This window comes from Penicillium roqueforti (assembly GCF_015533775.1).
Source record: "Penicillium roqueforti strain LCP96 04111 chromosome Unknown scaffold_35, whole genome shotgun sequence".
Lineage (NCBI taxonomy): Eukaryota > Fungi > Ascomycota > Eurotiomycetes > Eurotiales > Aspergillaceae > Penicillium > Penicillium roqueforti.
In genome coordinates this window covers 131,819-158,855 of record NW_024067599.1, presented here as the reverse complement: position 1 = coordinate 158,855, position 27,037 = coordinate 131,819, and the positions used below count along the sequence as shown (strand labels likewise).

At 48.1% G+C, this 27,037-nt stretch overlaps 8 protein-coding genes across 8 annotated transcripts; 5 read left to right on the top strand and 3 right to left on the bottom strand.

Moving 5' to 3' along the window:
• Window positions 1-321: 321 nt before the first annotated feature.
• Window positions 322-855, top strand: LCP9604111_8640 (Apq12 family protein; the record flags this gene model as incomplete). The annotated part of the gene is made up of 2 exons (XM_039076806.1): window positions 322-337; window positions 416-855. The coding sequence occupies 2 exons, from the start codon at window positions 322-324 to the stop codon at window positions 853-855; spliced, it is 456 nt and encodes a 151-aa protein (XP_038925384.1).
• A 663-nt stretch (window positions 856-1,518) lies between these two features.
• On the bottom strand, window positions 1,519-2,388 carry LCP9604111_8639 (putative signal sequence-binding GTPase GPN3; the record flags this gene model as incomplete). The annotated part of the gene is made up of 1 exon (XM_039076804.1): window positions 1,519-2,388. One exon carries the CDS (start codon window positions 2,386-2,388, stop codon window positions 1,519-1,521), a length of 870 nt encoding a protein of 289 aa, XP_038925383.1.
• A 369-nt stretch (window positions 2,389-2,757) lies between these two features.
• Window positions 2,758-4,078, top strand: LCP9604111_8638 (S-adenosylmethionine synthetase; the record flags this gene model as incomplete). The annotated part of the gene is made up of 3 exons (XM_039076803.1): window positions 2,758-2,834; window positions 2,938-3,023; window positions 3,078-4,078. 3 exons carry the CDS (start codon window positions 2,758-2,760, stop codon window positions 4,076-4,078), a joined length of 1,164 nt encoding a protein of 387 aa, XP_038925382.1.
• Window positions 4,079-4,861: 783 nt separating this feature from the next.
• Window positions 4,862-7,892, top strand: LCP9604111_8637 (uncharacterized protein; the record flags this gene model as incomplete). Its single annotated transcript, XM_039076802.1, has 3 exons — window positions 4,862-5,026; window positions 5,104-5,850; window positions 5,901-7,892. 3 exons carry the CDS (start codon window positions 4,862-4,864, stop codon window positions 7,890-7,892), a joined length of 2,904 nt encoding a protein of 967 aa, XP_038925381.1.
• An 864-nt stretch (window positions 7,893-8,756) lies between these two features.
• On the top strand, window positions 8,757-10,084 carry LCP9604111_8636 (uncharacterized protein; the record flags this gene model as incomplete). The annotated part of the gene is made up of 4 exons (XM_039076801.1): window positions 8,757-9,007; window positions 9,071-9,503; window positions 9,559-9,753; window positions 9,806-10,084. 4 exons carry the CDS (start codon window positions 8,757-8,759, stop codon window positions 10,082-10,084), a joined length of 1,158 nt encoding a protein of 385 aa, XP_038925380.1.
• Window positions 10,085-10,296: 212 nt separating this feature from the next.
• On the bottom strand, window positions 10,297-11,664 carry LCP9604111_8635 (uncharacterized protein; the record flags this gene model as incomplete). The annotated part of the gene is made up of 1 exon (XM_039076800.1): window positions 10,297-11,664. The coding sequence occupies one exon, from the start codon at window positions 11,662-11,664 to the stop codon at window positions 10,297-10,299; it is 1,368 nt and encodes a 455-aa protein (XP_038925379.1).
• A 2,291-nt stretch (window positions 11,665-13,955) lies between these two features.
• Window positions 13,956-14,501, bottom strand: LCP9604111_8634 (uncharacterized protein; the record flags this gene model as incomplete). Its single annotated transcript, XM_039076799.1, has 1 exon — window positions 13,956-14,501. The coding sequence occupies one exon, from the start codon at window positions 14,499-14,501 to the stop codon at window positions 13,956-13,958; it is 546 nt and encodes a 181-aa protein (XP_038925378.1).
• A 7,257-nt stretch (window positions 14,502-21,758) lies between these two features.
• Window positions 21,759-24,154, top strand: LCP9604111_8633 (putative nuclear localization protein; the record flags this gene model as incomplete). Its single annotated transcript, XM_039076798.1, has 3 exons — window positions 21,759-21,825; window positions 22,021-22,134; window positions 22,266-24,154. The coding sequence occupies 3 exons, from the start codon at window positions 21,759-21,761 to the stop codon at window positions 24,152-24,154; spliced, it is 2,070 nt and encodes a 689-aa protein (XP_038925377.1).
• Window positions 24,155-27,037: the final 2,883 nt, after the last annotated feature.

Sequence of the window (27,037 nt, the reverse complement as noted above, 5' to 3'; positions counted from 1 at the left end):
CACGTACCCTCCACCTCGCATTGCTCTACTACAAACAAAGAGCTCCAGCACAAGACCTTACGAAGCGCTCTCGAGCCAACCTTGGAAAGAAACAACGCCTTTGAACGTTGGAAAGCCAGGGTGTTATTCCTCTGCCTCACACCAGTATTCCCTCGAAAATCCATTCTCAAGGGTCACCAAGAGCCGAGGTTCTCAAACAAAGCGCGGCAAGCCAAAGAAAAACACGGACCTGACACGCGAGGAACCTCTCTCTTTCTCTCTCTGCCCCTGTCTCTCCCTCGTTGACCTCTTCAACAATCAAATATACTCCAATACGCGATCATGGACTTGCTACCAGGTATTTACTTAACCTGCCTTCCAGCCATATAGATACAAATCCCACACCGCAAAAGCTAACCAATAATCCCGGACACAGAAAACCTCCAAACAGTCCTCCATCATTCGACATTCGCCTACCTCCAAGCAACAGCACAAGACCATCTCGCAACAAAACTCTCGCACCTACGGACAATGGTGCTTCAACCATACATAATCGAACCCGTCTCGAAGTTCCTCGCCGTCTACGCCTCCGTCATGCCAGACCTAATGTCCTTATTCCTCCTCGCCGTCATAATCCTCATCTCTATCAAGATCCTCGACTACGCCTACCGCCTTGTCATGTTCTGGATCGCGCTCGCTTTCAAGCTGGTTTTCTGGGTCTCGGTTCTAGGTCTTGGCTGGTATGTCTACAACGTTGGTATTGAGAATGCGGGCAGGGGTGTCGGGTGGGTTTGGGGTCTGATATGTGGGTTTGTCGGCGATTTTGAGGAAAAGACTAAGATGGCTGCGGCGGCTTATGCGGGAGTCCCGAGGTAGGGTACTTCGGTTTGCTTTGGTCTGTTATAGGGCTGTTGGATGAGGTTTTTCGGTGGGATTGGATGTGGACGTGTGGTGAGATTGGAATAGTTGTGTGCTGGGAATTGAGTCGAAATTCTCGGCTTGTTGATGTCTTTCTTTGCGGCTGGTATCCCTGTTTGGGGTATATCATGAAACTGCGCGATGGGTCTGCCTATTCTTTACTTCATCCCGTTGAGTTGGGCTAGCGATTAACGACTTGTTTTTGGAATTCTAAAGAGCACGATATTCATGGATTGATTTTAGTCTCATCTTGGTTTCATTATGATTTCTATTACCCGAGGATATGACCGAATATCCATTTGTGGTGTAGAAAGCCCTTGGCTCTGACTCTAGTAGTCGCAGCCATGATTTTATCGTAAGTATTATTGATTCCAAACGTCGAGGAAGCCCCAAATTCTGTGGAGTCCGGCGCGACAAGAACGTTAGAAAGCTTTTCCAATATCGTAAGACCGTACATTAGCAAACGGAGATGAAAAGTGCGCTTTATCTCAGACTGCTCCGCTGCCGAAAACTCGAGGCTGCTGCAGGGAGTGGCATTGGGTAGAGTGGTCGGTCGTGGGGGTGTATATGCAGAGAATTCGCTGCAAGTCACAGTGATGCAGTAATCATATGTGATATCCCTCAATCCTCATAATCCACCTCGACTGCATCCTTGGGTTCTCTCGGTTCCTGGGCCTCATGGTACTGGATAGCATTGTCGATGTGGCTCACTATCGCCGCGACGCTGTCCTCATCCGAAACATCCAATTGCAGGAACGAAACCATACTGAAATCATCTATCAACTGTCCGACGGCTCGGTTGAGCTGCTTGAAAGACCCGCCGCTCATCAAGGATTCCGCGGCCATTGGGTTGGCACCTGCGGTGAGATCGTCCTCCTCCTTCTCTTGCAGCAATTCCACATCCACGTTGGTAAAGCGCTTCAATTCCCGGCGCGTCACCATATCGCGGATTTGGTCCATCTTGCTGAGAATATTAACGTGCGGCATCTCCATCATCAGCATGGCGGACATGGCGCTGAGTGTACCGGCGAAGAATTTGGCCTTGTCGATGACGAATGTGCTTTCGAGTAGATAGGCAGCACACATGTTGATATTCAACGGGCCCTGTCGCGAGAGGAAAGTTGTGAGGGTTGGTAGCAGGGGAATGTGTGTGTACAGTTCGATTTGTCCGGGCATATCGAAGATGATCAGATACTCTTCACTCAATGGCTCCAATGCCTCTGATAAGAATTCCAGGTTCTGGAGTAGGAACTCGAAGCAGTATATGAGGCCTCCGTTTGGCCCCAGGCCCATCTCTTCCATGACATCTTCCAAAGTGATCAGGTCACGAATATCGAGATCTGGTTCGTAGGCGAATGTCTCGTTGGCAGGGTCGAGGTTCACGTAGAAACAGCTGCGGCGGGTGGTTTGAAGGTGTTGGATTATTGCATTGCTGAAGGTGGTCTTGCCTGCACCCGCAGGGCCCATTACCAGGACACCAAATTTGGACATGGTTGTATGTTAAAAAGTACCAAGAAGATTGAACTTTAGAATGTTCTATCTTATCGTCATAAGAAAATTGCAGTCCAGACGATCTGCCCATATTCACCGCCCCAGATGGCGCGATCGCGGGCTAGCAAGGGACAGGAAGTACCGTGTACGGAGGACATTCAGAGGGTACTTCGGCAGTACCTTGCCTTTCGCCCACGCACACTATGTTTTCTCGGGTACCGCCTGTGTAACTCGGAAAAAAAAGCAAAACCCCACCAAGGTTCCCCCTCCCCGAGATATCTTTCTCCCTTTCCCTCTCCTCTCTCCATTCCTCATTCCTCCCCCGCCTCCTTTTCTGTCAATTTTCTGTTTCTTCCACACACCGTCACAATGGGTTCAGTTGCAAACAGCGGCACTTTCCTCTTCACTTCCGAGTCTGTCGGTGAGGGTCACCCCGATAAGATTGCGTGAGTTATACCCCTAAAACCTTTCACCTTTGCCCTCAGTGGATTATTAGATGGGCTCTGTACCATCAATTCCAATTGTAACAGTGTATTAATTCCCCAATAGTGATCAGGTTTCCGATGCTATCCTCGATGCCTGCCTTGCTGAGGATCCCCTCTCCAAGGTCGCTTGCGAGACGGCCACCAAGACCGGTAGGTTCACTATAATTACTTCAGGCCAGATCTCAATCTGACGTGTCACATTAGGTATGATCATGGTCTTCGGTGAGATTACCACCAAAGCCCACCTGGACTACCAGAAGATTATCCGTGGCGCTATCAAGGACATCGGTTACGATGCCTCCGAGAAGGGCTTCGACTACAAGACCTGTAACGTCTTGGTTGCCATTGAGCAGCAGTCTCCCGATATCGCTCAGGGTCTTCACTACGAGGAGGCCCTTGAGAAGCTCGGTGCCGGTGACCAGGGTATCATGTTCGGCTATGCCACCGACGAGACCCCTGAGCTTCTGCCCTTGACTGTCCTCCTCGCCCACAAGCTTAATGCTGCCATGAAGGCCGCCCGTCAGGATGGCTCCATCCCCTGGTTGCTCCCCGATACCAAGACCCAGGTTACCATTGAGTATGCCCACGACAACGGTGCCGTCAAGCCTCTGCGCGTCGACACTGTCGTCGTCTCCGCCCAGCACACTGACGATGTCTCCACTGAGGAGCTCCGTGCCACCATTAAGGAGAAGATTGTTCAGAAGGTCATCCCCGCCGAGCTCCTCGATGATCGCACTGTCTACCACATCCAGCCCTCCGGTCGCTTTGTCATCGGTGGTCCTCAGGGTGATGCCGGTCTCACTGGCCGTAAGATCATCGTCGACACCTACGGTGGCTGGGGTGCCCACGGTGGTGGTGCTTTCTCCGGAAAGGATTACTCCAAGGTCGATCGTTCCGCCGCCTACGTTGCGCGCTGGATCGCCAAGTCTTTGGTCAACGCCAAGCTTGCCCGCCGTGCCCTCGTCCAGCTCTCCTACGCCATTGGTGTCGCTGAGCCCCTCTCCATCTTCGTTGAGACCTACGGTACTTCCTCCAAGACCTCCGACGAGCTGGTCCAGATCATCCGTGACAACTTTGATCTCCGTCCCGGTGTCATCGTGAAGGACCTCGACTTGGCCAAGCCCATCTACTACCAGACCGCCAAGAACGGCCACTTCACTAACCAGGAGTTCTCCTGGGAGTCACCCCGTACCCTCAAGTTCTAAGCGGGCTCTGCTTGATCCGGTGACTCCGGACAATTATTGACGACTGTGATGATTTGCTTTGTTTTCAACAACTCGAAGCACGATGAGCATAGACTATAAAAAACCCTCATAAAATCCGGAAGTTGGTTCCCACTAGGAGACCAATTTCTCTTGTTTCATTATCTGCATGGTCGCGCAAATGACGGGCCTTTTCGGCGAAGACAAAATTCAACATGATACCACTTTTCATCGGCTGGGAAAGGAAGTTTTTGGCGTTTTTCTGGAGCGACAGTCTTCAACACCGTATCTCTACCTCACTGTCCATGGTACCTACCGAGGAGATTTTGGTCCTGCTTCCACGCGGGATCATGCCCTCTCGGTTTCGAGGGAACTGCACACTACTCTGTGAGAGTACCTGAAGTTCTTTCGTCTGGTCCTGGGCCTGCTAATCTAAACATTAGCGATAGATTCATAATATTTCATCCCATTTTTTTCACATTGTTCTTGCTATCATACCACTAGTTTAGGTATTCTTAACGTACTCGATCTTGTAAGAAAGTAATCTCAAACCTAGGCGAAATTCTTTTCAGGCCAAACAGTCGACCAGTTCAGCGAAATCAATTAACGTGTCTCATATTGGTCCAGGCGGAGTACACGTCCCGACGCGTGACGCCAGATCCGCCAAGATTCGAGCGCGATCTTGTCGACACCTGCACAACCAACATCAATTGCTTTGTTGCTTTAGCATAAGACTTGACTCTTGCGTTCAAATTACAGAATGCCCACAATTTCCTAGACGCGACCATGGCCTCGCGCATTGTCCCCAACGTCCTAGATCCGCTCAGTTCATCCGCGCTGAACAAACTCCACGAACCGACCCCTCCACCTATAAAGAAGAGGAAAAGAGACGATCAAGTACTGCTAGATGATACTTCTAGACGGCTTGCTACCTCTTCCATCGTCATTAGAGTGAGTCATGCTTACAACTGGCTCAGCATACGCTCAATCCATTGGTTGCTATTGCTCACTCTCCGCAACTTGTATAGGCTCACTCGGCGTCTTTATCTGATGAACCCTTGATCCTCGAACCAATTACGGCCCTCCCCCGCACAAGGCTGCCCCTCTCGTGGCTCGACGATACGCCTGCATCCCGATCCGACGATCAATCCGGCGGCCTTTTCACCGCGGACATCCCCTCGTTAGAAATTGACTTGTGCGTAAAGACGGAACCGATCGTCCTCGCAGTGCGCCTAGTGCCCAATGGTGGCCTGTACATTATTGAGAGGGTGAAGAGAGGAATATACTCGCTCTCCAAGCTCGCCCGATGGGTGCACGAGGGCAATCTAGTTGTTGCGGCCAAGGGATGGCATGGAACTGATGCTGCGGATATAGATAGCGTTGCTGTCGATGAGACCGGGGCTATTCCCGATGGGTTTGACTGGTGGCAGGCTGCTCAGATCGATGAGCCCTTCTCCGACGATGAGGTGAGTGAAAGGTCTGCTGGGCTGGATATTGCGGTTGTCTTTGGTCCGTCTGAGTCGGACCTCGGGGATACCGAGGCATCCTTTGTGGGTGATGGAGAGCACCGGAGCCATTCGCTTGCTCCGTCGAGGAGTTTTGATGCCGTTGAAGGGGGCTCTTTCTTGCTTCCTGAACCTCAGGGCTTGGGGGATTTACCTGCGGCTATGGATGCTGATGGTGTCGATTCCAATGTTGTGGATGTGCAACAGTCGCCTGAGGAGTGGCTGGACGGGATGAGAGAGCACTATCTGCAGGCTCTCTACGTTTCAAAGGTGATTTGCTCTACTCGATATTAGGAGTTTGCCCGGCTGACATTTTCTAGACTTCTGTGGCGTACTTTGCGAAGGGCCCGTTAACACGCTGTCGGACTGCTTTCCAGGCTCGTGACTTGGAACAGCCTCATGGCTCGACGGAGTTGATCGAATCCTATCGCGAGGCTATCCTCGCTACGAAGAAAATGGACCTCAAATACAGAGAAACATTGCCCCTGGCAATTCGCGATGCAGCTCTTGCGCTTTCTGATGATGGCGCAAAATCTAAGAAGCGGAAAAGTAAGAAAAAGAAGATGGGGAAGAATGGCCTTTACCCAGGGGAGGAAGGATTCATCCACAAGTGGTGGAAGGACAGAATCTTGAATGAATATCCTGCACAGGAAACGTCGCGTGAAGCAGAGTCTAAGAAACAGATTTCGGATCTCCGCCTCCGCGAGACACAATTGCAGATCCTGCTGATTTTGGAAGTCATGGGGTTGGAAATCACCATTGCTTCCAGCACTAACAAGGAGAAAGATGTAAATGGGGCGCAAGATACGCCGAAGAAAGCCAAGCCTAAGAAGCCAACGGATTTGAACATGCTTCTTGAACTCCATCTCGATCGGATGTGTATTTGGCACGCTGTGACAATGGAAGAAACATCGGCCGCCGATACAGCAAAGGCTTCTTCTTTCAGTAGCAACCATCTTTCAGGCAAGAAAGTCGAGAGCGATGCGGTGCGTGACTTCTGCACAGAAGTCATCATTCCATTCTATGCTGCGCGTCTCCCGGACAAATGCAAGCTGATCACCCGCAAATTCGGGGTATCCGGCAGTATTTCCTCGGCTGCTAAAAAGACACAATCTTCGAGTAAATCACGCCGTGTGGAACCCGGGGGGGAAGTCAAGCGACAACAGCCTGCACCGAAGCCCCGACGGACATTACAGCGAGTACTTACGGACGATAAAGCGGCAGCGTCCTATGCTCGGCACCCAGGACTGACTCGATCCAACACTGCGCCGACCCAGCATAATGCGAAGCACGATATTGAACCCTTGCTGCCCACTGTTCTCAGCGGCAGTGTCCGGGGTGGCATTCAGAAAGCAAAACGCACCGAAAACCGCGAGGTTGATCTTAACGCCGTAGCACGACAGCATGAGACTAAATTGAGAAAGGTCCAAATGCTGGCCAACCAGAAGAAAGAGCTGGATGCTGCTATTAACGCACTTCGGAAGCCGAACAGAGAGCTCGTCTCCAAGGATCTGGCAGACGATGCGTCGAAACGGGTTGTAAGTGGCAGCGGTTCAAGGAAGTCAAGAAATCCCGTGCGCAATCCGTTCGGCGAAGGTGTACAGGTCATGGCGACTCCTCGAGGCAATCGAAGGAAGGACGCGGGGGTCGGGCTACCTCGTAGCCTGGCTCCATCCCGGTCATTTGCTGGTGTGGAAAATTCTCCTTTCGAGTCTCCCACCATGATCCCGTCCTCGAGTCGACGGGCGATCTCATTCTCTGGCGCTGACTCCGATCCTTTCAATTCTCATGACAATCCACGATCAAGTCATCTGGACGGAGCTATTCAAGAAACTCCAACTAGGCCATCTTCCAAACTTTTCCAGAGTGATAGCATAACTGCGCGTCGCCCATCATCCTCCTCCGGCAAGGGCCTTTTCAGGGTACCCAACCTTCCAGCGCCTCGCTCATCTACACAACCAATAGTCCCAGGTTCCCCCAACCATTCACGCCCTAAGGACATGTCCGCATTCATAGAAAACTTGTCGACATCATCTCGACAATTCAGCCAGTCTCTCAATCATGCTCGCACCTCGGCAATCATGGAGACGCCACCCAAAAGACAGGCACCGCAGAGTATATCTACTCCCACCGCTGTGCCGTTTTCTCTATCGCTTGATGCCATGGTCGCCGAGAGTCCTCGCGCTCACTCCCCACCTGCGGTCATGGGAACCCCCGTCAAAGGTGCTGCAGTTGTGCCAGTAACTCCCGAGAAATCCCAATCCAAATCGATATACGCGCAGCTGGGCTGGGATGACGAGATGGAATTCTAATCCTAATTTCTGATGCATACACGCCCGTGCTCATGAATCATGCATTTTGCGGTTTTTCTATGCTTTTTTGCTTCGCTGTGTTATCTCTCCTTCTTTCTGTTTTATTTGTACTGGTGTCGGGTACACCTGGGAGTTCAATACGGCTGAAGCACTGGCATGGCGTGCATTGTTGCATTCTTTTTGGATATATCCCCATCATTGCATTATTTTAGCATCCTCATACTCATACAATACATTCTATCCCGGTCTCACAAAAGGGACTTAGACATTCCGTGCTATTGTTGACCAAGGGCTATAGATCCATGTAAGTACCTATGTTGTAACCATGTTTTACCCCGTACATCGTAATGTGATTAGTACAATCTATTATTAGTACAGTTTACCTGAAACACGAGCTAAGGTTGCCCAGATATGGGGCAATATGCTGTTTCCCCTGGAAGGTTATGTCTTAGTCTCATGCATGTCAAGCCCAGATACGCGTCTTCTTTTGATTCACATATTTTCAATATTCTTACCCTTCTAACTATATCACCAACAAAAGGGGGAATACCTAAAAAAAAATTATTCTGTAAAGAATATCCCACGGCTATCTATCAAATAACATGAGGCTGTGTAACGGCCGACTAAGTCCTGTACATCATACAAAGATACAAGTAGCTTCTCTGTTTTTCAGCTTAGTGGAAGTCAATTGCAACTAGGACACCACTAGATCGGCCTTGGCTTTGATCTAAAATGGCCTTACGTGGTCGCCCCACTGTGAAGGAGGCAGACGTATTTAGTTTGGGATGTTTTTGATATACCGAAACTCCTGAAAAGGGAAAATAGCCTGAACCGCTTAACCTCCACATTCCCCTCAATTTTGATATGATCTCTGGGCCTTTCCAAACTACCTTCCAACCCAAATCTGACGATGCTTACGACAAGTCCTCCAAGACCAAGGAATCAGACATCTGCACATATTCTGTACCACTCAGTCCGGTCATGAACCAAGACGAACAACATCACAAGGCCCCGAACCACAGCCGGCCTCTACTATACGTCCCCAACACATTATGGACGCGATCGTTCTCCGCAACGGTGATCACCGAGACGGTCCTGACAGTGGCAATTGAAAGGTAGGGGCCCCCCCGGCTCGGATATCAGCCCCTTCTTTAACATGGAGCTTATGGGGAAATTAGCTGGATTCTCATGAGTCTTTGGGACGACCTCAACGACGACAGCATATCAAACGGACGATTGCGCCTTCAGTCATTCCTCGGCCTGTACATTTTTGCGCTTATATACGAATTGGCCCTGTCATATGACGCGCTGCGCCGGAGGAACACAATCCAGCTGGTCGGTCTCTGCATCTGTAATCAGGGCCTGTTCGCATATGGCATTCTCCAGATGACGGAGATCAAGGATACGATCTCCAGCTTGGCTGATGAAGCCCTCGGCGAGCGTCTGCGGAAATTGTATCAGGTCGAGCTCATTCTTGTCCCGGTGTTTTTGGGCATCGGGACTATGTGCATGGCTTTTTTTACGTGGAAGTTGCGCGCGGAGTTTTCGTGGTCTATATACAAGAACATCAGTGCGGATTTGCAGATGAAGCGTCGGTATTTTACATATCAGGTTTGTTGCGATGCTGCTGATGTTCTTTGTTTTGTGACTGACCGATTTCTTCTAGGTTTATATCACTCTCCTGAAATTCGATTTCTTCTTCGTATTCGGAAGTCAACTCCAAATCCTCCTTGTTGTGTTTCAAGCTCAAAACATGGATTTTATCATCAATGCCTGTTTGATCCCAGTCACGATAGTGACCCTGGTCCTGTCGGCTCAATTTTGCAAGCGCGAGAAGACCAAATCGCTTATACTGATGATGGTAAGGATTCTCGATTGCGAGGTAATATTCAGGCAACTAACCAGTCATCTAGTTCTTTATGATTGTTATAATTGGATTCCTTATCCTCATCCTCCTTCGAATTTACAGCGGCGCGGAGAGCACTAATTTCAACTCTTTCCGGGTGTCCCTAACATTATTCGCAGTTTTGTCGTTATTTTTGATGGTTTTCACCGTCGCCAACTCCGTGTCGTGTATCCTTAATTTCAATAAAGGATTGAAGAATCTCGTCTATCGCCCTGGAAAGAGGAAAAAGTCAGTCTCGTTGGAGCTCGAATCGCAAGAGACACCTACGCGGTTCCTGTTGCACTAGATATACTGACTCTACGACTTACTGCCCTTTATTTACTTTGTGTATTCTATAATTATTCTATGTACATATGGACCTGAATTACAAATTTGGTGACTCGACCACTATGTGGGAGACCAATGACAGTCATTAATGAACCCCGAAATAAAGAGAAACACCAATCCAGCTTACCATACACTTGCAAGAGGTAAAAGCTGGTCGACCATGACTCTGTTTCATCTTGGAGAAACATCTCGCGTCCAAAACTTCCAGCCTTCCCGATTTTCTTGCACTCCCACTCCAACCAGCTGGTCGATACCGTGAACGCCATCGGCATTTTCGAACGTATTCTGATCAATCTCTTCGGCCTCCCCATCAGTGCCATTTCGGAATACCGCAGGCCAAAGTACCCCAACTCCGTCGGCACCTAGGATAGTCTCATATGTTTGAAATCCTTCTGCAGTGAACTTCCGCTCCAGTTCTTCAATGGTTTTATCTTCGGTATCTGGTCGGAACAGCGTGATAGCACAGCCACCGCCTCCAGCACCGGTGAGTTTCGTCCAACCAATATTCGCATAATCCACAAGCTCACGAATACGCTCTAGACGGGGATGCGAGACTCCTAGCGAAACCAAAAACCCGTGGTTCATCCCAATCAAGGACCCCCAGTGTCCGAGAGCGTCAGAGTCAGAAACATCAGCCAAAGACATCAGATCCAGTGCAGAAGTAGCAATTTTGCCAATGCCGTCTAGGATTATCTCTGTTATTTCAGGGTGGTTGGTGCTGAGTGTTTTGACCTTTTCTACTTGCACACCGGTGGACCGTTGTTGTTGCGTGTCGACGAGAAGGAGTCGTAGTTTCGGGAACTTGGTGAGACGAATGACGGATGGTGGTCCGGAGGCGTTCCTTTGGAACATCACGGCCTTTCCACCCGCCGAGACCGTATTATCTACCCCGCTAGGGTCTCCGTGTATACACATCTCGCCCACGAATGCCCAGCGATTGATGTGCTCGATCTGTATCGCTGCTTCCTTGGGAGGCTGGTCAGGGTGGGGTCCTGCAAGGGCGCGTATCTGGAGGAGTAGCGCTGCGCTTAAGCAGACACAAACACTAGCGCTGCTGCCTAGACCGGCCCCGATTGGAATAGTAGATCTAAGAGTGTAGATGAACCCAGGGCTTGCCGAGGAGCTGAGGGAGAGGAAGAGGTAAAGGAAGGCGGTTGCGGATTTTATATGGATTTTTCGCTGCTTCTCTGGGAGGTCTTTTGACACGGCCTCTGCGTGTGGCATAATAGCTTCGAGAAATTGCGAGTCGAGAGACTCGACAACAGAGTAGTACGACCTTCTTTTGGGAGGTTGGTGGAAGACGTTCCATGGCAGAGCGTCAATTTCCCACGTATGGTTTAAGCCAATGTCCCTGAAATTCAGTTGGACGGTACGTCGAGATTTGGAGAGAGTAGTGACGAGGAGATACGATCGGAGAGAAATAGCTGCCGCAATAGCGGGTTTACCATACACTGCGGCATGTTCACCGAAGACAATGGCTTTTCCTGGTGCGGACACCATGAATGTGGGTGCCATTGGCGATGAGAGTTTTCTCTCCATACTGAATTGCGGAATCGGTGGGATCTTTGCTAGTTGGGGTTTGATGGACGTTGTTGGAGTGGCAGGAAGATGCGTGTCGGGCATTCACTGATTTTCGAGCTAAGCCACATATGGACATGCATTGCATTTGGACTCACTTTCTGCGGGTTTTTGGTCTCTAACACTTACCAGCAACAGTAAATCCTCATAGTTTGGCTATGACTAGAGTCTTTCTACTGAGACTTGAGAGGTATTTGATCGCTAGCTTGCTCAGACACTCCTATGCTACCTAAAGGTCTAACTTGAACTATCGATACAAAGACGGTAAAGTTCAAACGACACACTACATACTTCATTGTAGGCTCGGCATCAACCAGCACATTGGGAATACAGATACAATTGATCTCTCAACTAGGACAGAGTGGTCGTAGAATAAGGATACTTCCTATGCAACGAACCGTGCCTTACTATATATGTATATATGCCAGCGGCCTTCGAGAGACTACCCCAGATACAACTATATCCATGCGATCTAGACCTTTTGTGGCGCAGTAAACACTTGGAAATGTCATCTCGGTTAGAACAGTGACCTTTTTCGTCACAGACTGCGGGGATGGGCCTGCGGGGTATTTAGATCTCTACCGTAGGTAGACTGTCGTTATAGTTTTAGATCTGAGCCGTGGGTAGTGGACCGTCCAGATCGCCTCTGTGGAGGCTGCTATGAAGCTTCCGAAGGCGCTGGGGCATGACATGAGACACGGAGGATGTTCCAGCCTGAGACTCGAATGGCCATGAGGGGACAAACCTACTACTGAACGAGTGGGGTCTTGCTCTTTGACCTTTATGGCAGTGATGCTTGATTCAATTTAGCTATTTCAATATGACCAACACAATTACATCCTAAATTGATAGAAACATCCGGGTAAATGGCCCATCCAACACATTTAGATAACATGCCACTTCTCAATGACCGAATCAATCCATCATCACACACTCTCAGGTTGTTAGTACCCGATAGCCAAGAAACAACATATGATACTCAAGCATCTAGATACCACGACACAAGGCCCTTATCAAACTCAAATATATACATCGGCCCTACTAGGCCCATTGTCCTACCCACTTTCCACGAAACCGCTGTCCGCACGTTCATCCTCGGCATCCAGCCAGCCAGCGTCATCCATAAACAACACCAGGGATGTTTGAACATTGACGTCGATCGTGCTCGAGCTCGCGGGCCGAGAGTTCACCGAAGGAATACTTTTGCTACGGGGAATAGAGAAAATAGATCCAGCCAATCGGGCGGATCCGCTGGTCGGGCGTGCACGGTAGCTCTGCGGGCCTGGAGATCGCTGTGTGCTGTCGCGATGTCGATGCAAGAAGGGTGTCAGATTTAGTTCGATGTACTTTCGGCCGAGCAGCGACCAAGTTCCGGGGAAGTGAGTGACGTTCTGAAGTGACTTGTGTGCCAAGGCCTAAGGGTTTGTGTTTCTTGTTTTCATTCTGGCAACTCAATTTCAGTCAAGACAACGATCGGGAGGATCATAGCGACGTCAGGTCAGGCCATTAATCTACTAGTTTGATAGAGACCAATTTATTGGCGGGTGCTTTTGTCAACGATGGCAGGGATATAATGGGATGTCATTTGAAGCCGGGGTATGTTGACCGTTCAATATGAGAATGTGACATGACTATGATGAAACCTGAGCCGATCGGCGGGTGATTCGCCACTGCATCTGCGACTTTCCACCATACAGAATTCTTCCTGGCTGGTTTGGATTCCACGGCGAAAATCATAGTTCCACAGCCCCCAATTCTCGGGTTTGGGGCCTGCGTTAGTTCTCCAGGATTGACGATTATTGCTTGGCGTCTTGGAGATCGTCAGATTCTATTTTTTTCATTTCTCGGGTATGTGTCATGTGACCTGGGGCGACGCGGCAGGTGAGTCACTTCGCTTGACCTTCTGGGTTGGGAACCTCCAAGAATAGATTCATGTGGGGAGTGAGAGTGAGGAGTTTGGGGAAGTGAAGAGTGAAAGAGGAAATAGTTCCGAGTTTGAATGGGCCATAGGCCATAAGGCTGTTGTTATTCGATATTTATGGTGTAATAAGAAAAACAGGTTGTCCAGCAAAAAAAAAAAAGGTTCCTTGGTAATTATGAATGACATATTGTCGAAAAGTAAAGTTATATACAAATGGTTTATTTTGGTGTGTTCATTATGGTCATCAAGTCGTAATATCGTAGTGTCGGCCGCAAAGGATCAAGAGAGAAAAAAGGTGGGCAAGTCGAGAATGTAGGAAGGGGCGGCGAGGTTAACCCGCGATTGGGGAAACTATGCAAGATCCCCCTGTCCATAGATGTTTGGAGGTCGCCTCAAGACAATTGCGACCCTTTTCCAAAAAACCATGCTCGGGATTTTCAGGCGACGCTGGTGATGTTGATGATGCCGGGGTAGCCGCAATAGCGACGGGCTCTGATTTGTATGATAATTGTTCGGTGACTTCGACTGTATTGTCGTTGGCCGGAGCTCTGTTTTTCAGGACCGGCAGTTCGGTGTTGATCTCCTCCATATCGTCTTCGTCATCGGTGTCTTCGAAATCAAAAGAGCTGATCCGAGACTTCATGTCATTCTCGGTCCAGGAGACGGACCCGCAGTGCAGGCGGAAGTGAGCCACGCAACGGCGCAGGTCAGGGTCTGGTGCGGTGGCTTCACGGGCGAGTTTCTCTTTCGAGATGTGGGTGAGCTTGTAGGGAAGGGCGTTTCGGTTCGCCATGGGGGGCCAGCGTTTATTTTGGACAATTGGCACGGAGGCGGTTGGTTTCGGGGTCTTGGGTGTTCTTTGCGTGGCAGTATTCATTGTGTTTTAATTGGGGATCATAGACCGGGTTATAGGATAGAGAGATGATTCCCGAGATGTTTTTAGAGAGATGGAATGTGTAGAAGTCCTGGGGGGAAGTTCCAAAGGGAAAGGCTAGGGAAAGGTGGGAATGCGCAACGAGTCTTATACCCTCGAAGAATAATGGGGAACCTGGTCCAAGCGCCCTGGGTCTGCCGTGTCACCAGATCACGAAACCGGTTCCCTGAGTTCCAGGCTCTGATGGGTCTCGTCTTTTTTCTTCTTGTTTAAGACTTGGCTACGTGCTCTTTAGACTATTCTACCCCAGGAAGTTAGATATTCGTGAAGAATTACATTTTAGAATATTTTCCACAATTTATTCCCTTTGTTCACATCACCATTCCATCCCACCTCATCATCCAAGGCTAAAAAGGGGCAAAAGAAATTCCCGGAGTAGCGGCTATTCGGACCCTCACAGTGGCCCCAGTTTTCCTGATCATTTGATGCTTCGAAAATTTTTCGGTGGAGACCCTTCTGCGGAGCTTATCTTGCTTATTCGCCCTAATCCCAGGGAAAAGAGAATAAAATAGAAAGCGTTGCACGGGGAAACTCACGATCCCCACGGATTACTTTCCTTGGAAATCCGAAACCCCTCATCCTGAGCCCGTTTGCAGTTTTGTATATTAATTGCTTTCGGATTTCTTCTCTCTCAGCGTACAACATACATACAACATGGCTAGATAAAATCAGATTAATTCTTCTCTTCATAGTTACCTACAATAGGTAGGAACTGGTTTCCTCGGTTTCGCTGGGTGACTCATCAAACCCTAGCCCGGCAACCTTGGAACTCCAGAGATTCCACTGCGTTAGGTATCCTAGTATGGTGTACATAAGAAGTGCGAGCACCGTCTTCTCCCATAATGCTAGAACATCCACACCGACAAGTCCAAGCATTCCACAATACTACACTTCAATATGCCCCTCCTGACGATCTTTCGAATCCGCCGAAGACGGCCCTAATTGTTTGGTCATAACATCCGCCCGTGCGACGGAGGTAATGCTCCAGACCCCCGCTGGAAACCTACACCAGCTCCTTCCGTGGACAAAACCAAAAAGGTGGCGCGCGAAGATGGAGTGCATTAACTCCGCTGAGTTTAACAGAATAAAGCAGTGGAATTATTACCCTGCCGATACTTCCTATTTCACAACAGCCCCGCCTTGAATCAAATAGGAAGCCAAGCATGGACGAAAAATACGGAGTTCTCTCCGGTCAACTGTCGTCCTCCGTAAATTAAATAATAGTACAACATACGGAGGCGACTACAATAAACTTGCAGATGCAACACCGTTGATGAGAAGGAAGAGATGGTCAGATCTGCCGCAGATAACCCCACTAATTCCAGCATAATTAAAGCCATTACAGCCACCAAGCCCAAAGTCAAAGTCTAGAATCTCTCGTCAAGGGCTGGACACTTGAGGACGCTTAGGAAGCAAGTTCTGTACCCGCTCACACACGTTGGTGAGGTCCACAATATTTTAGCGCCTCGGACTAGTTCGCACACCCGCTTTACAAGCTAATAATTCGCCGGACAATTGGCTGCTCCAAGTCGTGCCTTTTGACGGTCGCAGCTAGTTAACTAGAGGTTTCATGGCTGCAGCCATACTCGTAAAACGGCTAACAAAGGACATCCGAAACAAAATATCGCCTCTCGAACCGGAACAAATATCATCCATGCGAAGACCGAGCATAAGCGATCCAGTCGATACTCCATACGAGTACTCCGTATGCTGTACTCCGGAATAACGAGAATAGCATCCTACTGGCCCCGTTAACATGATGAGCGATTTGTTGTTTTACGCCTCTCGGATGGACCTCGGTTTCTTACGGATTGGGTTCGGCAAAGTTTCCCTATTTGCATGGCAAAATAACCTCGACCCCACACCTTCATCCTCGGTTCAAAACATAAGGTTATTGCATTTTAGCACTGGATATCAAGTCCGCTCCTTGCTACAATATAGTTGTACACCAAAATCAGTCCAGCCGTTACTCTGTGTTGATATAGACAAGAATGGCCTTTTATTGAGACTCCAGTGCTCGATGGTGGTCTTTTTAGAGATCTTCTCCCTATTCTTGGCCTATTTTGGGTATTATACAGCAAAAAAGGTCGGGGAAATGCTTAATATACGATATAGACTCTTCTGTGTATGTTATTTGTAGCCTTCGGGTTTGAATTGACAGCTCAGGAGGCTCTTCTTACGTTCCGGCCGTTCTGCGGAAATCTGTCGGCTACCATTCTATTACAACTGCCCACTCAAACCTCAAGCTAATTTCTTCGGTCTGTGCGCTGTTTCGGGCATATTTCTGACACGCTCACTTCAAACTGACAACTGTACAATATACGAGTACTATTATTGTCGTCGATGGAGCATCTCGGGATAGACTCTTACCCTACTCCGTACCGTGGTTCGGATCCGGATCCGGCCCGGTTGTCCTACCAGCATCTCTGGGTCTCTCTTCCCTTCCTTCTTTCTTGAAACAAGGCAAGTGCTCCTTGGACATAGAAGACATTGTACTACAATGACATTGACTCCTACCATATCGACCTGGCTGTTTCAGGATGTGTAGGTCTCCACCTTTTTTCTCTCCCTCCAGTTCTTATTCAGGCGTCATGGATGAGTTCGATTATGAAACGTTTTCCTTGAAAGGCTTCATTGAGCCATTCTTGCAGGCGAAGGAAAGCAAGACCGTCTTCCCGAGTGTCGCATTTGCTAGTGATGCTATCCCCGGGAAACATTGGGTAGTTCAGGTCTCTAGAATACATGCTTCTTCTTGGTTCTCTCTGACAACCGTATTCGATACACTCCTGCTCAAAACACTGTACTTACATATTGCAAAGACGGTCCTAATGTGCTTACTAGTAGATCCAACATCCACGATGTACACGCAAACTCTTACTAAACTAATCGTGTAACTAACTCCCTCAGACACTGCACGCCCAGTAGGAACTCCTGCACCACACCGGATGGGTCTTCCAAACACCCCTCTTTTAGGCTTAGCGGGTTTCATACCCTGCAGATCTTACTCGATCTCCGAGTCACGAGTTCTCTACGCCGAGCACTTCCGGCTAGTACTAGTGCTGGTGTTATTGCAGCCTAAAAGAAATAGCAAATCTAATTCATGCTAATGCATGCTAATGCATGTACGTGACCGGGCTTTGAGAGTGTGCTTATCAATTCCCTAGTAAGGTCTCATCTCCGGGTATCTAGCATACAGCTGCAACTAGGCTAGTTGCTGGGCTTACTAGAATATACACCGTACAACAGAAGGGATATCTCAGACGATGAATATCGCATAAGCGCCTTTGAATTAAATATTCGTCACATACTACGAAGTAGTGGGTCAAACTTAACCTAGCTCAAAATCGCTGTGCCAGCAGTATCTTACCAAGTCCATGAGCGCAGCCTCTCGGAGTAACATGGTACTTCCAGTCTTCATTGTTACATCCAAACTAAGAGAACTTTCCTTATTTTCGGGATTTGGATCAGGCCCGCTCTACATTATAGATCTGCGCGCCATGGTATACAGGATGAATCAAGCACTGCTATGTATTCCCATATACAAATGTAGTTGCCAATTCTACAATTGTGAGCCAAATCGGTCTGCATAGCTTTAAAAGAGCTGATAGATTTAAAGCTAGGATATAGCCACTTCAGAAGCGGGTCTGTGCAACGCGTGGCCCCGGAGGCGCAACTCTCAGGGCAACGTCAAGCATGCTCATTATATTAAATAGGAAACTGTGGCTCTTGGTTTTTGCTTGTGACGCGTGGGTATATACAACTTACACGTGCTTTTGATACGGCATATGCCTGTCTTTTCTACGCAGATCATGGATGGTAGTTCCTGGAATTACCATACTCAGAATAACGATAGGATAGGGACATGATATGCGTACGCCTCTAACTCATCGACGGTAGTAAGCTACCAGAATCTAACTCTTGGCCAGAGCTATTCTTGTCCTTTGTTGTCTTAGTGGAGACAATTCGGTTCTGATGTTGCATCAAGGGAGGAACATTCTGAACTCGCTCTCGCTCAGAGATTGAGTCGAAGTGCAATAGGCTGGAGATGCGATTGGATATGTCTACTCTGCCATTCTTAATGCCTTCTTGTCCCAATGAATGATGTTCTCCTCCGCATATCTGTATCAATCAACTGCTCCGCATGCGTCCACTGCATGTCTCTAGGAATGTAGGGATAGAAGTGGGGGTTTGCCAACGATATATATTGGGTTTCACCAGGAAGTGGCGGTATCGCGATCGTCGTTGGTTATCTTCAAATGTTTTTTGACGATGAGATTGATAGGGTCTTTACCTGACGTACGTATCTGTCAATGGCGTTAAGAGCAAGTACATAACCCAATAAATATGCGTAACAAAGAACAGACCCGCCACTCGGCGGGAGTCGATGGTTCACGAAGTTAATGTTAATCCATTGTTCAAGGTGTTAGTTAGCAAAGTATGTTGCATCCGGGCCATGGATCGACTACGTCCGTTAGCTAAAGGACCCAGGTGGCTCAAGGTCTAAATCGAGCGTCCATGATGGAGAGATTCAGTCTTTCCTAATTAGAGCTGCAAGGTCACCTTGTGTTCTTAGGCCTAGCACAGATCCAGTCATTGTGTGACGGGCAAGAAAAGCCGGCGCCGAGCGTGGAGAACGGCAGCTCTGCAAGACCGGGCTGCTGTGAGACTTGGGACAGCGTTCATATATCTGGGCTTTTTCCATTTCGAACCTTGTACGTTCGCAATATACTTCATAGTGCAGTCCGACTGTCTCGACGGGCGTTGTTGTGTGACGATACTACATCTTGCTCTACCTCGTACAGCCGCCTCCGAGTATATGGGCTCAAGCCTACTCCGATTTGGGCGATACTAATGACATAAAGGGTGTGCACGATGGATGATTTGGAGATTGTGCTGATTAGAGCCATTTCGAGCTAGCTTCTCTTTCTAAGTCGCGCATGGGCCGTTCGTTGATCGACTAATCAGGGAGTTCCCGCTCAAATGACCCTGCCCGTTCCATCTACAGCGCCTTCTGCAGGTCATCCGCCCATCCTCTGGCGAATTAAATGCCTCAACTGGGCTGTGAAAACACCGACACCCAACACGAGGCTTTTATTTATATTGTAATCACGACCGTTCGCTCCCCGTTATAAACCATATATCATAGGCTTTCTAGCCCATTACTATAATGCGAGCATCTCCCATCCCCAGAACCATGAGCACGTATCCTTTGGGTAAATTTGAATCAAGCAATCCTGAGCTAAATCAAGTCTCTCGCACGAGCATACCCCGCCCATCATCCGTAAAGCACTAGGTCTAACTAGTCGATAGTTAGCTCCTGTTAGGCTGACAAGATGCGGCCTGAGCACATTCCTCTCGCCTTCTTCCTACTTTTATCTAATGGCCCCTCACTATGGCCTTCTCCGGTTATCGCCCGGCTTGTTAAGTGTCGGCATAAAACAAGAACTACATTTTGAGTCTAGACGACCAGGACGATTTGAGTATCAGGTGGCTTATTTTGTATTTCTAGTTCGTGCTTGACCCGATATAATCCGACCGCGCATATTGGTTGCTTTGCTTCGGATTGGACCTTGAGATCCTGTTTACTACACTAGTGGACATGGCTGAGAAACACGCATATACGCAAGAATCATCAATAATTTCGTCTCTTTTCTGTGGAGCCAATTGTCTGTGAGCTTCGTCCGATATTCATCACTCTTCGTTTTCACGTCTTGCTTCTTTCGTCTATAAATTTGACCCCCAGTAGCTGTTTAAGACACGTCAAGTTACACAATACACGATCCAGACTGAATAGATGTGATCATGGCTCTATCTGAGGTCTATCATAGTGTCTAGACTCTGTCCATGTTGTGATAGACCTTGCTCGAAATCGGAATAGGAAAAAGGCCATTCAGGTACACCCAAACAAAGTTATTTGTAATTTTATACCCTCTCCCATGGTCTATACTCGAAATATTTGGCATCTAACGATCGGCAACAATATATTAAAACTGTGGTTATGAATACAAGGACAATACCAATACTTCAGATGTGATTGACCTCGTGATTGGCTCCAATGCGGACATCTTCTGTATTCTGTACCTAGTTAGGAATCCAAACCCAAAGCGCGTTGTACTCCTGTGCTACTGTTGCACCTTCTTTTATTTTGATTTTTTTAATTCGTTATTCATTTCTCTGTTTTTGCCCTTCCTGCATACGTCTGGATGCTATTGCCCAAAAGACGCAGGGTCCTTCTCCGTGTTTCTCAACTCCCATATCGAGGATTCGATCGCTGTGCTACCTCGGAAAATCGTCCTGGATTATGTAGGAGGCAAAGGAGTCAGGGAGAAGGAAAACTACATTTTTCTATGCTTCTGCTGTAGCTGAGTGCTACCGTCTATGATCTCATTAGTCTCTTATCGACCCTATTCGTATATTGGCGCCGTACCCGCGACGCCCAGAAGATCACAAAAAGGTCACCATTCCCTCCGGCCTCGTTCAGATCTGATCATTTTATCGTAGCCAATATCCGGTCAATATCCGATCAATCTATCACCCGGGGAGAAAATTACTAATCTCCAACATTATCGTGGGTATCTTTTACTTGTTTCGGAGCTCTCTAGGACAAACGACTTGGCCTAGCCTCTACCAAGCCCAAAACAGATTCAACCTGCAGGAATTAGCCCAGCTTTTGTCTGATTCGGTGCCACTTTCTTAGCAGCAGACTTGTGAGTCCTAATTGTTCCTGCTCGTGACCAATCACCAGACGATCGTTTTCTTCTATTTTTTTTCTTTTTTTTCCCTATTTCCTATTGCCCCTGCAAGACTTAAGTTCTCCCCGGTAGAGACATAATAGAAAGAGATCAAAATCTTGATTTGCGCAAGATTATATCCCATTATTAACAAGTTGATGTCCTCTTGGTTGCAGAACACCTGAACACTCAGGCTCCCATCTTCACCGCCTCGATCCCCTTCCCCTCTCAAACCCAAGTTCATCCGAGATCCTACCTAGAAGGCAGCTCCTTGACGACTTGACCTAATTCGATCTACCTTAGAGGTCCGAAAGTCTTGCATGAGCATCTTCTGCTCTCTTGCGCCACTTTCCATTCCTTATCTGCCCGAATACCTTACGCGTTCACTTGACGCGCCATCTTGCGACGGGCGCTCTAACCGTCCGACCTTTGACCCGCTATGTATGGCACTTCTCACTCCTTATCTACAATGAATGGTTTAGATGTCATTGATGGCCCCTCGGGGACCATCGATCCCGCGAACTTAAGCAACCCCGGTATGTGTCTTATCGCATTTCTTGTCTTGGCCTCGTGCCGTTCATTTCCTATTTCGTCCTCAATCACAAATTCTTGCGCGCGTTCTGTTTTCTATCGATGGGACTACTTGCTGGAATGAATCATATTTTCCTACTCATTGACTCGTCTCTTTGTGTATTCCTTCCCCGTCACTGCTTTCAAACTGATACTCCTAGTCTCTGTTGCCCTACCAGCACATTCCCATGCAATAGCAAGCCCCCGTGGTGTCAAGCGTAGTCGCACTCCAGACCACATGGGAAATGGACATGTCGAAAGGGATCAGGACGATGGTACGTTGGCAGCGGGAAGGCATTGTCAATAGGTTCCATCCAGAACTGTGCTATATTCCCACCAGCGCTTGCACTTTGCCTAATCACAGCTTGCGTACCTCAATATACGCTAACATTGTCTCTTTTTTTAGAGGAACAAAGTCGCCGCAAGCGCGGGCGTCCCCCAAAGACGCCTCGGCCAAGCTCTAGTGAACAACACATCGCAAACACGCTTATTCAAACTCCCCAAATGCAAGCACGCCCACTGTCGCAAGCCACCGCCGGGTCGCCGTCTCTGGCATCACCGGACAGCAAGAGTACACCAACGAAATCCCTAGTCAAAGCGCTCCCTACTGTGAGAGATCACACTTCAGACCAGCTCAATGAAGAAGGTGATGAGTACATCCCTAAAGAGTTTGATGAAGCTGGAGAGACCAAGGCAGATCCTATGGGATATCCGCAGGGTGGCCGCGAGTATAAATGCCGGACATTCCGTGTTCCCCTCCGGGGCAACAAACTATTCATGCTTGCGACTGAGTGCGCGAGGGTATTGAATTATCGTGATTCGTATCTTTTGTTCAACAAGAACCGATCGTTGCATAAAATCATTGCTTCCCAAATCGAGAAAGACGATCTTATCCAGCAAGATATCTTGCCATATTCCTATCGGTCCCGCCAAATCGCTATTGTCTCTGCCAGATCCATGTTCCGACAGTTTGGGAGCCGGGTGATTGTGAATGGCCGTCGGGTTCGAGATGACTACTGGGAGACCAAAGCTAGAAAGCAGGGCTTCACGGAGGATGACCTCGCGGGTGAGAAACGTCCTGGTGCGGCTAAGGCTCGCGATGGTTCCGTCTCAGAGCCAGCTACAAACCTGTTGCCGGCGCTGCCTCATAACGATGTTGTCTACAGTAATGCCATCGAGCCATTGCCGCACGGGCTCTCGCTGGATACTTCTGAATCTTCGATTCCACTCCCTATGATCCATATGTCGACGACGGATGACCCCCGGCTGCGAGATTACACAGTCATGCCTCGTGCACGCCAGGAAATGACCGGGCAACCCTACCACGACCGCACGCAAACAAGCTCGGCAGCAGACCTCATGAATCAAGCCCAACACACGTCTGATTTCAACAAAATGTTGAGCATTCAGCGCAGTTTCCGCCAAAAAGGCTTGGATGAATTTTACTCCAAGCCCCGCGAGGCCCCGGTCTCGGAGGCCCAGTCTAATACCGCTCTCGAATCGGGTTTGTCTGTGTCACAGCCCGTTCAGGTATCACAGATTCCCTCTGCCGGGATGCCGAATCCCGCTCATACGCAGCATATGCTCCCTCAGCAGGTTCCCATGCAGTCTAATCCAATGATGGGTGGACAACCAAACTACCCCCAGCAGGCTCACCCACAGTCCGTTGGACAGTCTCCCCTGAGAATCCCACCAAACATGCAGCCCAATCTCATGCAACAGCGGCCCAATCCATCTATGGGTGGCGGTATGGGTCAGCCTCCTCCATACGGATATTCACCGCAACAACAGCAGATTTGGGGGCAGCCACCTCCACAGCCACAGCCCTCCCCGTTGCCGTCTTCAGGTCACCAGGGCGTTGGAATGTCTCAGTATGGTCAACAAATGTCTGCTCCGCAACAAAGCCCATCTCCCCTCGGGCATCATCCGCAGCAGCAACATCACCACCAGTCTCCTCGCAATCAACAGCGACAATCAATACCTCAGATGCCTCAGCAATATCCCCAAATACAACACCCGCAGGTGGCGCAGGCTCAGGGTATGCAGGGCATGGGAGGATATCCGGGAGTCAACCCGACCGGTTATCCGGGCATGGCACGAGCCATGTATCCACCCAACCAGGCTCATGGTGGCCAACCCTTCATGGGCGGAAACCCTCAACAGGCAAATCTTGCAATGAACATGGCAGGCAATGGTATACCTGGGTGGCCTAGCGGACCTGGTGGCCCGATGCAACCAGGACAACCTCAACCGGGCCAGTCTGGCAGTCCCTTAGGGGGTGGGTGGTCGTACTAGCTCGCGACAGCTGGCGTTATCTAGATGGGCGTTTTACTTCTTACCAGCTTACACTATCATCTGAGGCTCGATTTTTTTTTTTTCTACTTTTATCACATGGTTTCATTCATACCTGAAATTTTCTCCTATTCCAATGTTCCACTGCATTCTTCACTGCATTCCATGGTGAAGGATGTTCGGTTAATGTTAATCTGGGCCAACCTTCCTATACCCTTTGTTGAGTTGTTCTTGGTCGAGGTTCCTGTTCCTTTGTTTACTTATTCTTGTTTTCTTGGTATGCCTTTACTGGCGTTGGGTCCTTATGCTCGGCGTTTATTCTACCCTTTTGGACAGAGTGTTACAGGATTATGAGTATGTGTGTTTTCGTTCTATTACTTATACATGAATAGAGGGTGAATCACTGTGGACGGTCTAGTTTTCTTTTGCCTTGGCGAGATGTCTGATGGTCGCTTAGCTGTTCAGAGAAGTGTGATCCTTGTTCGCTGGCATCTGCTTTCCCTGTGTATTTGAGTTCTATCCTTGTTTAAACCCAGATGTTCTCGCCTACATATGTATCAATGTTTATGGCCTCGTTCTTATTTTGCGATTACATACATGTACCTGTCAGATGACAGTTTCTCTTCTCTACTTGGTTTCTTCTACTCTCCATACTTTATTTCTTCTGGTGATTCCAGTTGATATGGTATTTCAACCCTACTTTTTTTTTCTCCATTGATATCTAGCTTTGACTGGTTCCATATTGGTCGCGACTGTTCTTGTAGTTGCGAGGTGGATGGCCATACATATCAATGATTATTCGCTGCAGCCGCTATCCTAGTTTTTATCCTCTGTTCTATTTGGTTGAACTAATACAACATGTAAAAATATAAATTATTTTTCTCTGTCTATTGTCTTATAATAGCGCGAAAAGAGATGGATGGAAGCATAAAAAAAAATACAAAAAGAAACGTCCCCGGGAAGGCTTGAACTTCCAACCTCCCGATTAACAGTCGGACGCGCTAACCAATTGCGCCACGGAGACTTGTTTCATGAAATAGACATGAGACAGTGGAATTATAAAAAGCTCATGCTTGTCGTACACAGCAAGCAGTCCTAATATCGTAGTATATTATCATGCACATATTAATCCAAATTCCTTTGTCCAACAGGGATCAAGTAATTCGAAGATCTCATCAAATATATATCTCTTCATTCCCCAGCTGAAACACCAAAACAAAGGGTATATTTTAATTTGAGATGTTGTTATTTCGGCGATGATATATATATGTCACAGCGCTACTTCGTCCGACCATGCCTCGAACTTGTTCGCTCTGGCCACCAGTTGCTACATAGATAAACACAGAATAAACATAGCAAACACCATAGATGGAGATGACATATCCCCGCAACGCGACAGGAAACAGCCATCGAGAGTCTCGAACTCTACAATCAACTAGACATCCATCAGACATACACACTTCCCGGAGTCACAAGATTGACCCAGGCCTGCGAACTTCAAATCCAGTGCCACCCAATCCTACAACCCGGACATTTACTCACACATAATCAACCCAAGGATCACATCTGCGCTGGGTTGCTTATCATCACGACGACGCAAACCATACAATCCCGTCCAAACCAGAACAACCCACGAGTTGGCATTATAGATATCCATTGTTATCTGAAGGGAATAAGATCTACATATACATGTCAAGTATTTTATGAAAAACTGTAATGTAAATACCATAGACCAACCGGCTAGATAGCTGTTTTCGTACAACACTTTAACATCAACTAAGCATCTCCACCCCCAAACACCGATGCCTCCAAATGTCTGGAGCTATAACTGTCCCAATAAAGAGTAGAGTGATACATAACTGGTCTATTCAGCCCATGAAGCGAGATAACCTGTCGTCAGAATATGGCCATGGACCACGTAGTAGTCACAATTAGTTCCTGTCTTTGATATGAATAGACCTCGCTAACATCAAGTAGTAGTTCCTCCTACTTCTCGAAGATGACCGAGATACTAGGGACTGCATATAGCTCGTTTTATTGTCGGCCAAATAAATGATGCACTAGATAAAGAAGGGCTATGTATGTACGATACACCCATGGATACAATTGAGCAGTACAATAAATAAAGTTCGACGACTGAGTTTAAACCAACCTCACCCTATCTGACTAGAACCCCCAAAAAATTAACCCTAAAAAACAAGACAGAAGCAAGAATGTCCCCTTGCAAATGAGATAACTGGATTTGATTCAAAATCAAAAAACAAACGTCCCCGGGAAGGCTTGAACTTCCAACCTCCCGATTAACAGTCGGACGCGCTAACCAATTGCGCCACGGAGACTTATTTGATGAAGAGCGACCGACTTTTATGCTATATGAACCAAAGCTAAGGGATCAGGGTTGGGAGTTTCAATATTATTCTCGTAGCCACAAGGGAGAAGGGCAAAAACGAAGAAAAGACGAAACGACGTGAAACCATGAAAACCTAAATTTCTTCAGACATTGAAACTGGGGAGATGCGCCCACAAGTGAAAGGGTGTAGAGGCATGCTACTCCGCAAAGCACAAGTCACCAACTAATTATTCAAGCATGGGTGCAAGACTAACTAATTTACTAACTAACTCAGAGGTTGACTAGCTTCTCGCAATTTTACAATATACTACGATACCGCATACCCAGAAATCAGACTAGGAAAGGAAAAGAATCACTCCAGAAAAAGGAAGGAAAAAGAAATCGTAAATTACATTTGCTACGCCTGGAGGTCAAGACGACCAGACGCAGAATCGACAAATAATCTTACATACCTCTCCTGGAGATTGAAACAACCAGGCAGAGAAGAATGGACAGCAGTTACTCACCGGGTAGACACCCCAGCAAGGGAAAACCCC